Source organism: Stegodyphus dumicola, chromosome 4 (genome assembly GCF_044657685.1).
Source record: "Stegodyphus dumicola isolate Sdum_Otavi_A_Nest chromosome 4, ASM4465768v1".
Taxonomy (NCBI): Eukaryota; Metazoa; Arthropoda; class Arachnida; order Araneae; family Eresidae; genus Stegodyphus; species Stegodyphus dumicola.
Genome location: NC_140771.1, coordinates 29,158,623 through 29,171,371, shown reverse-complemented (window position 1 = coordinate 29,171,371; position 12,749 = coordinate 29,158,623). Strand labels below are relative to the sequence as shown.

The 12,749-nt window shown below is 31.2% G+C and overlaps 1 protein-coding gene across 2 annotated transcripts in view; it reads right to left on the bottom strand.

Moving 5' to 3' along the window:
* The window catches only part of E(z) (histone-lysine N-methyltransferase E(z)), a 106,391-nt gene that overhangs the window by 9,756 nt on the left and 83,886 nt on the right, over nucleotides 1-12,749 (bottom strand). For both annotated transcript variants that reach the window (XM_035351013.1, XM_035351014.2), the window contains exons 13-15: nucleotides 12,346-12,459; nucleotides 11,805-11,866; nucleotides 8,682-8,777 (exon numbers count right to left, since the gene is read on the bottom strand). In XM_035351013.1, coding sequence (XP_035206904.1) covers nucleotides 8,682-8,777; nucleotides 11,805-11,866; nucleotides 12,346-12,459 — 272 coding nt within the window. The remainder of the gene's footprint in view (nucleotides 1-8,681; nucleotides 8,778-11,804; nucleotides 11,867-12,345; nucleotides 12,460-12,749) is intronic.

The window sequence follows — 12,749 nt, the reverse complement described above, 5'->3', positions numbered from 1 at the left end:
GGAAATGATATTCCTTGTTTACTTGATACTCTTTTATACAGAACCAGGGGTGAAAAATAAAATAAAATGCTGTTATTCACAAACAGATAGCTCAATAGAATTTGGATCCATAATAGTACTACATATATTTGATATACAGCTGTCCACCTCTATCATCAGTGTTATCCTATAAAAAAATCACAATGTAAAACAACATGAATTCATGATCTAACACACATATTATCAGAAAAAAGAGATGCAACTGAAAACTTTCTTCTTTCTTAAAGGAGCAAAGTTAAAAAAGTTCTAGCTTTCTTCTTTCTTAAAGGAGCAAAGTTAAAAAACAGTCTAGAGAAACACATTTTCAACAATTTGAAGTGGCATGCAATAAATATCAAAACAACCTCAATGTGCAGATCTGATAAATATTGCCCATAACTGAGCATTTAAATAACAAAATTAATAGAAAATCACATCAACAGAGCAGCAGCAATTTCCCTCCATTGTTCATAAAATACTGAATACACCTTAGCATAAAGTGTTATTACATACAAAATAGTAATTTCTGTATGTAATGAAAAATGTTGCAAGAAAACAAGGAATGAAAATTTTAAATTAATTCTCTTTAAGGCAAATAATAATATGAAACCAAAATGCTTTGAATTTTAAAATGACAAAATTATGAAAAAATGTTTCAATTTTGAATCAAGCTACAAGTTTTTATTAATAACATGTACATATTACTTTTTCAGATTATTACATACAGGTTAATTTGCATATTATACAGAGAATTTTTTATTTTTATTTATGCTACTGTTTTAGAAATTTAATTTCATATTTATTTATATATTAACATACAATTTTTTAAATACCAATCAAATCTCTCATTTCCATTCTTGCAGCAATTTGTATTGTTCATAATAGAACATTTTTTTTACCTAACATTTGTCATTGAAGTCAAACTGAGGAACTAAAAACTCGAGAGAAGGGAGTAGAAAAAACGTTTCTGTGTATTATCTGCCAAAAAAAAAAAAAAAAAAAAAATCCTTAAAATTATCTCTTTTAAATTTGAAATTAAACCTTTCTTGGCTTACAAGTATTATTTTTTAGGAGGATATCAATTTTCATGCTAAATTTCTGTTTTTGGTTAACAAATCATATGCTGTAATTTTAATATCTATTTGGAACTGGATTTTTCTTAGAAAGAATTACTTTCTCAAGTGAGAGACACTAACTTCCCTAATGAAATTAAATATACACACAGAATTTATTATTAAAAGTAAAGTCTTATAGAAAGTAGAATCACACTCATTTTTATAGAAAGGAAAGTGTTCCTAAAATAATAATAATAATAAAGCATATGCATTATCATAAAAATTTCTTACATTGAAAAATGCAATAATTTCTAAATGTTAAAAGAATCTGAAAATTTGTGGCAATTAAAACTGCAACACGATGAAGGAAAGCAAATACAAGAAAGATATTTAATGTACGTAAACAGTGCAAAATGATTAAATCTGTAAGCAGTTTGAGGGGTTTACAAGAGTACTAAATCAATAGAAACGGCTGCCATTCCTGGCAGCTAAAATGCTCCTTATCTGGTTAAGCATGAAGTTGAACTGAGCTTGGATGACAGAAACGGGCAACTCCTTCTACGCTGCTTCAAGTCTATGCCACACTTCATCAACTGTGTTAGCTGGAAAGGGGTGGTGGGAACAGTCTCTCAGCAATCTATGACCGAATGTTTTCAGTGGTTTTCAATTTCTGGAGAATGTTCAGGTCAATGCAGTAATCGAATAGTCTGTGTATTGAGGGAGGTCAGAACATGATGTGCAGCATGTGGTCTTGCATCATCTTGTTGAAAGATGACGTCTGGTAGGCCTCGAAGATAGGGCACAACCACTGACATATAAGATGTGATGTCAGAAATGCACTGATCTGCGTTCAAATTACCGTTGATCCGAACTAGAGATGTGCATGTCATGTACTCAATGGCTGCCCAAACCATCACACCATGTTCACGGCCGCTATGCCGATATCGAATGCAAGCAGGTGACGTATGTTCTCCTCAGATCCTCCAGATATATATATGGTCATCAAAATACTGCATGCAGAACTAGGACTCGTCTGAAAAGACAACATTGTGCCACTCTTGTACCCACCTTAGTAATTCAGTGCACTAGAGTTGCCATCTCTCTCTACGCTGCATTATCAAATGAAGACACAGTAATGGTTGCTGGGCTGATAGTTTAGGCTGCTGCAAATATCAACGCACTATATGAGCAGATGCTGGGCGTGCTGCAAACATGCCCATTTCCTGACTAATGGTCAATGATGTGGTTGTATGGTTTTGCAGGGCTGACCTCACAATACGTCTGTCCTTTCGGGCATTAGTCATAGAAGGGCATTGAGATCCTGCATACCATTCAGTATGACCCTCAAAAACCCATTAATTCCATATTCGCATGGCAGTGGATGGATGTCAACCAGTGTGACGGGCGATATCACAGAATGATAATCCACACTCTCGATAGGCTGCAATCCTGCCTGTATCGAATTTCGACATTTGCTAGTAAACATTCCTTCTTATTATTCAAAGCATAACACGATATTCTGAGCAGACTCCAACCTACCAAATAGCTTTTCAAATGAGAAATCCATTACACAGCTTTTCTTTTATGCAGTGCTTCAGATGTCATTTCTCCCCCTGCGTCGTCTAAATGCACTGAAATACTAATTAAGAGGAACAGGTTGGAATATGTACATATATTCCAACCTGTTCCTCTTTTCATATGATTTTGATGTTCATCAGATCATTGCTTCCTGGTCTTGCAATTTTAATGGCCAGCAGCAATGTACATTTATAACAGAGAAAGAGATGTACCATTCAAAAGTCATTTTATGTATGCATGATCATTAGTAAAGCTTATAGTGCAGGGATGTCCAAAATCCATGTTGTGATATCAAACTTGAAATAAGTCTAATAATGGGGTATGGTCCCCTCTCACAGCCACACAAGTTGCACAGTGTGTCGGCATACTGAACAGACGGCAGTTGAGAAGTTTCTGTGGCAGTCAATCCCACTCCAGCAGCAAAGCAGTTTTTAACTCTGGGATTGTGAGATGAAATTGGCCTCCTAAGAGCATCACAAATATTCTCTAGGATTGAGGTCAGAAGCTGACTGTCCAATCCATACAGCGAATATTCTCACTTTCCAGGTAATCATCAACCAGCTAAGCCCTATGTACTCAGCCTAGCACTGGCATCCATAAACAAGAGCCTAGGACCAACTGTGCCCCTGAATAGCCGACTCTAAGATCTCCTCTTTATACTTCATTGCAGCCAGCAACCTTTGCCAAACATATGCAGGGGTGTGCAGCCATCCAACAAAATACCTATCTAAACCATTATACACCTTCACTACAGTAATGATACTTTTCACTGATGAGAGAGGGATAATATATATTCCAGGCATACCAGATTACAGGTAGCTGAGAATCAGTATCCAGGCTGAATTGCAACTCATCTGTATGGTGCTACACTGAAGTCGTTTAACCATTTGATGAGCGGTGGGACGCCTTATCAGTTTTTATCTCTCAGGTGAAAGCTGCAAAATTCCATTTAAAATACATACAATTATGCCTTTTAGTTCTCTAAATCTATAACAGATGGGAGCACTAATATTCATTCATAGAAATAATGTAAAATAAAAATTCTTTGAGGTCTAATTTTGAAACAAATTTTTTTATTTATTTCTAGTGCAATTTAAATCGTCTGAACAACTTTTGGTGTTAGAATGAATATTTTTATGTGAAAGTTTCCTTTTCTAAAAAAATATCATTTGAATTCATATATATTAATTAAGAATGGTTGAAATTAAGAGGTGTGGGACCAAATACGTCCCACCGTGCATGTAGGAATTGCTGCTACTAGATGGCAGCACCGTTCAAATATTTTTTTAATTCAAGTATCATGTTCGTTTTATACGTGGATAATGCAAACTTAATATTGTTTAATCAATTGCAATAATGTTAAAACTTGAAAAAAATATTTAGTATTTTTTTTGAAAGAAATGAAAATATAACTCTGTAACATGAAATGTCATTGAATGCTGAATGGATATGTAAGTATGATTCACCATAGAAAAATATCCTAAGCAGAGGAAAGAGAGGTGAAATGTAAATCATGACGGCCTTCTATATATCTTCCTTTTCAAACCTGTAGCAAATAAAGTACTGGAGCGAAAATATTCTCTGTTTCAAATCTATTATGAAACCATTAAAAAATATCAAAAAAAGTCATACAGAGGTCGATTTTTAAAAAAAATTATGTAATTTTTTTTGTAAAAAAATATTTTTTATTTTGCGAATATGATAAATATTTTCTAGATAATTATTCAAAAACGTTTTTTATATCTTGCATTTTCATTTGGTTGCTAAAACTAGCACTTTAGATAAGCATGTTAGGAGAATTTACGCGGTGGCAAAGATGCCATTTTACTGCTCTAGGTGTGTGGTGAGACAAGCAGTATCCCACCATGTCATGAATTACCTTAAGGGTTTACTGTTTTTTTTCACATGAAATAACATTGTATTAGAGGCTAGCTCTCTATGTGTAAAGTTATTTTTTCCAAAAATTTTTTTTTTCATCCACTGAACATCAAAGGGTTAAGGCACATGTCTGCACCATGCTAACTGTGCTCTCTAGTGAGTGGGACACAAACAATAGGTCTTCTGGCATACAGCCCTATCCTATAAAACCTTTGGGCAACTGTAGACTGTGAAACTTGGGTTCCAGTAGTAGCTTACAACAGACATGAGAATTGTGAAGATATAGCAGCCTTGTATTCTCATGATGAAAGTACTAAAATAACTCATAATGATGAAAATGCCAAATTCTCATTCATCATTGTGGATATTGGTCAACCTTGTCAAGGTCTTCTGAATATAGATCCAGTGTCCTGAAACTGTTTCCATAAATTTCAGACAGGGTTCATAGTCATATTTTAGTTAAAAAAATAAGCACCTATAAGCACTTTTCAAGAACATTTTAAGAAAAAAAATAAGCACCTGTCTAATAACATTATACACAACTGCATAACCTTAAAAGAAAAATTAGACTTGTAATTTAAAATATGAGCAAGGCTATATTTATTAAGAGAATGAGCATTACCTCAACCATGGAAAACAATTAACTTTTTTTTTTTTTTTTTTTTTAAATTTTAAATGACAGTTCAATTTACAGAATTTGTTTACAATGAGAGAAAATAAAACTATGCAGAACTAAACTATATTACAAGATTTAATGATGAAATTTCAGTTCAAAATATAGAAAATAAATAATAATAAGCCATATTAATTGTATTCGCTTGGCACCTAATAATAAATATAATTTATTTTTCCACTCATATTAATATTTAAATAATTTAACTTAAATGAAAATTCTGAACATTTTCTAAATTTTCATTGCATAACAGATTTTCCTTAACATATATTCCAAGCAAAGTAATTTAAGTAAAAAAGAGGAACATTTCTGAAATCAGGAGACGGGAAATTGCTTCATGCAGTCATCCTTTAACAGTAAAAGCTCAACTAACCCGCATACTCGGAAATTGCTGAATATTCCGTACAGTCGAGCGTAACTGGAAAAGGAGGAGGGGGGGGGGAGATTGTAGCTGTTCTTTAGATTTCTCAGCTAAATAAATGATTTTGACATTTGATCGATATGTGCATCATATAAAAATAGACCAACGGAACTGAGAAATATTCTGCTTAGAAAGAACAGTAAAACTCTTTTAAGTGTTCATAAATAAATCTCAGACTGAACATCAAAATTAATTATCTCTGCAAAATACTGCAAACGTTATTGCACAATACATGCGGTGTAATTCTTCCATACGTGATATTACGCAATCGGAATCAGCAGCTGCCGGTATTCGGAGAATAAAGAAAAAGAAAGAAACTTACTAATCTGGGGTGTTTTTAATTCTAATTTTGAACAGAGTGTTAAATTTCCGAAATAGAATCATTCTTCGCTTGGGTTAAGTAGACCGCAAAACTTTTAGTCCTATTCAATCCAGATTGGATAGTGACAGAAAAAAAAAAAAAAGTCCGCTGCTTCAATATTACAGATTTTGCGGAGAAAGGGAAGAACCTTCCAACCTCCGAACAAAACAACAAAAAAGAAAAGAAATTATTCTGACTATTCGATTACCTTCCTTTAAGCCATCCCGAATATTATTCCTTAGAAAGCTAATCTGTGTAAAAATAAACCCATTTTTGGAAGTTTATCTACACTTCAGCAGCTACTCCAGCTATATTATTATAAATATTCATACATATGCTCATAATATAAGTATAACGATCATAATAAACACGAATATGAACTGACCATGCGGAACGAGAATGTAAATTATTAAAATCTTGATAGAAATTCAAACGTGTGTAATATATGGGTGGGAGGAAAAAGAATACCGAATGTACCGGAATTTTCTACGGTTTTCGCATTTCTTTGACCAATAGAACGACGTGCACCTGTCTGTACTCTCGCGCGCATCATAGGTTACGTTAATGCAGAGAAAGGGGGAAAAGCTATTTCCGGGAATATGATTCACCATCTGACGTTCCATATAAGGAAAAAAGTTGTTTATTTAGTTTCAGCTTTGGTACCGGGGGGGGGGGGGTAATGTGAGTTCATTAAAAAAAGCACTAAAAGCAAAAAATAAGCACTAAAAAAAAAAAAAAAAAAAGGGCTTTAAAGAAAAAGTAAGCACCTATAAGGGCCTTTATATTTAATTTTCAAATATAAGGACTTATAAGCACTTGTAAGGACTGCTACGAACCCTGTCAGATAACACTGAGCATTACATTGAGTTCTTAGCCACCTGCACTTGTGACTGGCCTGCTTCCAATCTACTGACAATTCTCTATCTCAATACATCATCCATACATTCATGGCTAATGATTCTACCCAATACTTTATAAACTTAACTTATTGCGAGAAACATGATAAGTGTTATGAAGAAGTACGAGCACACAACTACTGAAAATCACTGGTGCATTTACATTCTCTTCACAACCAACTCCCTGCAGACGCGCATGTGTATACTTAAATATTTGGCTCAGAATATTTGCATATTCTTTGGCAGCATAATTTTCAATTCTTTTATAAAAATAGACCTAATTTGCAAATTCTCTTAATTTCACATACAAGTGACGGATGTACGTAAGTTTCTTGCATTGTGGAAAAATGATGACATCTAGAGCTACCAAATTTTGAACACACATAGTGTACCACCTAACATGTACAGCTTGAAGCCTGAATTTTCAATTTGTTTTTATGTTTATTTAGTATGAATTTAAGGAATTTTTGATTAAAAACCCAGCGATTTAAACAATTTATGTTGCCACTCTGTAAAGCACAACCTATTTATGTTTCAAATTTTATCCAGAACATCCAATGATATATATGTATATATATATATATATATATACATATATATATATATATATACATATATATATACATATATATATATATATATATACATATATATATACATATATATATATATATATATATATATATACATATATATACCAAAGCAATATATTTGTCTTTGAAAAATAACCACTTTACATCACACAGAGCTACCTGACCTGAACACATATAATGTTCCACCTAAAAATGTGCCCCTTTAAGCCTGGAATTTTTTTTTTTTTTTTTATTATTTATTTATTTCATGTTTTATGCAAACTTCTGTTTAAAAACTAAATAACATAAAAACTTTGTGTTTCCATTGGGAAAAGGATAAGATATTTACGCTTAAAATTCAATCAGAAAAATCGGCAATCTAAAAGGAGTGAGCAGCCACCCGACAAAATGAAAAATATTTGTCTTTTGAATTTATTAAACAAATTCAGTGTCCTGAGGGCTATCATTGGTGAAATTAAAATATTTTTATCTTCCATGTGTCAGTTTGTTGATGTTCAGCAAGGCATAAAATATCATTTAATTTTTATTTCAAATCCATTCTATTATTAATTAATAAAATAAGAGATTTAAAGCAATAAACTGAGATTCATTTCAATTATTATTAGCTGCTAGCTGGACCTATGAAATTATATTAACTGCATTTATTAAAATCAATACATATATATATATTTTTATATAATAAATATTTGAGGCAGCTGGCTGTGCAAGTAGCTAGTTTATATAATTTTAAACAGAAATCTTTACAACAAATGGCCAATGAATTTTCCTCAATATTTAATAATTTGATATTAGATTATGTTTAGTTTTATCACCAATAATAAAATCTATTATTAATCAAGTATTTCTAATAATACAGTCAAACTGAAAAAAAGTGTTAATTAAACCTATACAAGAAAAGTACTAGAATATGTCCAGCTCTTCAGAAAGACATTTAACTGAAATCTTACAGAATGTGATTTCAGTGATTTTTCAAGCAATAAGACTTTTTATTGCCATAAAATCATTAAATATGACTGAAAGTATTGCTTTAAATAAAACGAAATTTTTAAAGATGCAATATAAACACTTTTAAAAACAATATCTTTTATGCATCAAAATACACATATAGCTGAAAACTATATTTGAAAATTAAAACTAGAAACTAAAGAGTTACTCAAATAAGAAAGCCATTTTCACTTTAAATAAGAAATTAGTTTTAGAATACTCACTTCTCCACAGTATTCTGAAATAAATTCATTCTTTTGAGCTGTATCCTTTAAGAAAATACCCCACCCTGCAACATCTGAAGGAGCTAACAGAAGATGCTGAAAGAGAATGTTAAAACAGCATCATGCATTATTTTTAATTATTCAAAAGCATTATGTATTTTGAACATAACATACACTAATGCTGGAAAAAATTAAATAAAATAATCCTAATGTCATTACCCTTTCAGAGAATTAGCATTTATTTCAGTGAAATGTAAGTACAAATGACCTATATTTAAGATAAATTTTTCAAAAAAAAAAAAAAAAAAGTATTAGAATTCAAAGTAGTTTTTATAACAGAGAATTCATTAATACATCAAATGTCACAATGGGTAACCAATAATTTAAGCCTTGTTATCATTAGGGAGTTAGAAACTATCAACACATAATATACGAAATACCATATTATCTTAAAAGTTGTAATTTAAATAAGTACTTAAAAACTAAAAGAAAAGAGCAGTTATAAGTTAGGGTAAGCATTATTTTTATTAACAATTACAGTCAGAAGCTTAGAAGCAATTGAAAACCCCCACTTTACATACAGAAAGGAAAAAAGTGTACAAAATTTATAGATTTAGTGAATACAGTGATATAACTATGATAAAATTGTTGTTTTACTTCTAAATTAATAAGGTGTTATATTTTACAAAATGAATACATAACAAAGTAGAAAGATAAATTTTAGAATAATAGTATATATATTAAAGTGTCTCAAAATTTGAGAAACTATTAAACCAGTCAAAATATGTAATCTGTAAATAAATAACATTCAACAATATTTTCAACAAGAAACATTCTCTCTCTATGTATATAAAAAAATTCCACACAGTATTAAAACATTTTTCAAAAGTATTACATACAGCATTAACACATTTTCAAAACGTATTTTGATAAAGGATTATGAAAATTTAAATGCTGTAGAATAAAAATTTCAGGTAACTGCATATAATTTTAAATGAGAAATAATACCTGCCACCTTTAAATTTTTTCCCTAGCAAAATGCCGTGTTTTTCTTTTTTGAAGAGAAATATTCTTATGTCACAATTCAAAATGTTGTGCTATTAAAAGTTCTAAGTGAAAAAATGTATCATCAATCTTTTATGCAAAGAAAGTTTAAAATGAATACCCAGAAAAGATATATACACTTTCCAATTTTTTTAAATGAAGTCTCAGATAAAAACAAAAAATCCACCAATGCAGAAAACAAATGTGAAATCATCGTATTAAATGACAATAAAGAGAGATTTGTGGCTTAAATAGCAGAATGTTTACAGGCTTTTGTGAAGGCATATGACTGAATGCAGAAAACATTGTGCAGTCTTAGAATATCATTTTGGCAAAGATAAATAGAAGACTTTTGATGAAGCATGGATTTATCGAAATGACTGATAATACTACTTATAATAATAATCTACTTATTATCAAAAAATTAAGAGAAAAGATAGAAAAATCCTGTTCTTGCAATGCAAACAAAATTCAATTAAAACGTTAATGACTGATGGGGGTTTTCCTGTAACAGGAAATTTAAAATCAGAAAAGTAGAAAAAAATTTCAAATCAACTTGGGTTTCAAACTAATCAAATGAACTTGGTATTCAAATCAACCTCAGTTTGATTCTAGGCAAATGTGCTAATTGCATGGTATTTTTATGGTTTTTCCCACGTGTAACATAGGTAGGGAAAAGTTTCCCATATGAATTCCTTCAGCTCCTCCCATAGGAAGCCCTAATACACTTTGCCATAGTCAAATAAACCAAACTATCTAAATCGATAAAAAATCTGAATAAACTATCTAAATTAAAATAATAGTCTTAGATAGTTATTTCATATGCTTCCTTCCTTGCATTAGGGTTATCATAACTATTTTTGCCATCAACTATAGTTTGGTGATTTTTTATGCTCCTGATAACCGAATGGTGTCATCTTTTTTTTATTATGCAAAGCAAGACACAGCGTTATAATACAGAATAAAGGGCCATAAGACCATTTAAATAGTAAGTATTTACATTTTAAACATTCCCAAGATTGCTTTAAAATTTTCTAACATCCTCTTTTATTCTTTTCATTGTAACTCTATTTCTGGCAGAATAATGTTTCAACTGAAAATTTACTTTTCAGGACTTAATTTGCACTGTTTTGAATTTGCACACAGAAAAATGCTTTAACATTTTACAAATTCTGCTTATCTTCAAATTTTTGTACAAGAAGCCTCTGAATTGCTAGACTGATCACTCAGAATCTGATGGTGTGAATGGTTCCCATATATCCCAAGCTTATTCTCTTAACTATTTTTCACAACGGCAAACTATTTTTCATATGTCAAAGACAATGTGTGTATACCATCTTTGCTCATGACAATACAAGAATTCAAGATTCACATTAAGATGGTGCTAACATCAGAATTATGTGCATGCTTTGCTGGGTTCAGTCTGAATTGTTTACACATTGTCCACATTATGGAATGCAGTCATAAAGAACATTTTAAGATAAGGAGAAAAAATTAATTTTTTGTTTTAAAGCAGTAGAATAAGAATACTTGTAAAAATAAATTAACTACTGCCATTTGTAACCGGATTAATCATTTTAATTGATTCCCTACAATAATAATAATATATTTACATGTTGATTCATTTTATACAAAATTCATTAAAAATGATCCAAATCTTACAAAATACTACTCTCTGATCTTAGCCAAAAGGCCGAGATACATGGGAACACAATGGATTTAATTTACAATTAAGACAAAGCTGCTAAAGGAATAACAAAAGATGCATTCATGGTGGAATAAGACAAACTTGCTCAGTTCTCATTACACATAGGCTGCGTCTTCATTTCAGAGCAGCCAAGCGGTAAAATTGCTGAACACTGGTAGTTTAGTCTGAGGTTCAAATCCCATGAACAGGATGGTTGCATGGGCATTTTTGTGATTTTTCTGATGTGTAATGTGTACATGAGCCAGTTTCCCTTAGAAAGACCTTCATGAAGGCATCCTTCGACTTAGCAGCTAGCCCTTGAGGCTTTGCCATAATAACATAAACCAAACCAAATCTTACAAATAAGTATTTCTTATCAATATTTGCATTACCTTTCTAAGGCCCCGCTGTACACTGACATTTCTGCAAGATATGTTACGCACATCAAACTGATCTGAAATAAAATAAAAAATACTTTTGTTATTTTTATCTTTGATGCAGATTTAAAGGTAATGTAACGTATTTTACAGTTTTTATCGAAATAACAGGTGAGCTTCTTTGTAACATAAAACTTTATTCTCAATTCACAAATATAGATAATTTAAATTCAATCTATCCATTACAGCTTTACACTACAGCTTACTATAACAGTTTTTTCTCTATAAATTTTTCATACAACTACTAGCTTTGAAAACTTTCAGAATAACAATTTTTAAACAATCTCTGGCATTGCTGAGCAACGGTTACATGATACAAATATGTCTTTGCCACTCCAATATCAAAGGATAATATATATTATTATTTGTTAAATAATAAAATATTACAGTAGGCACTGACTTACAGTAATAGCATTCTCTTTTGATAACTTCAATACATGCTCTCTCTCTCTCACTCACACAAACACAAACAAACAAACAAAAAAAGATATAGTACCAGAACCACATGTCTGACAGAGATCAGGATCACATTCTCTCACAGCCAGGTAACATGGACACTGCTTTGTATTACACTGTGCTTTACACCGGCAGCCAGGAAATCTCTGCACACCTGCAAAGTATAATAATTTTGTTGCTGAAATTTTCCAACATCAACAAAGAGAATACAGAAAAATATAGTCAACAGAATAAAGCAAAAGCAAGATAGTTTCAAATTGCTAAACAAGCAGGAGTTTATTTCTAGACTGTCCCAATAATTTAAGTAGAGAAAATCAGCCCATTAGTAGCTGAACCAATATAAAGACACTGAATATACAGCTTTGCTAGAAGCTGTTTTAAAGAACTAAATTAAGATTGCAAAACTTTAAAAAATAATATGAAGATAACAATTAATGATACCAT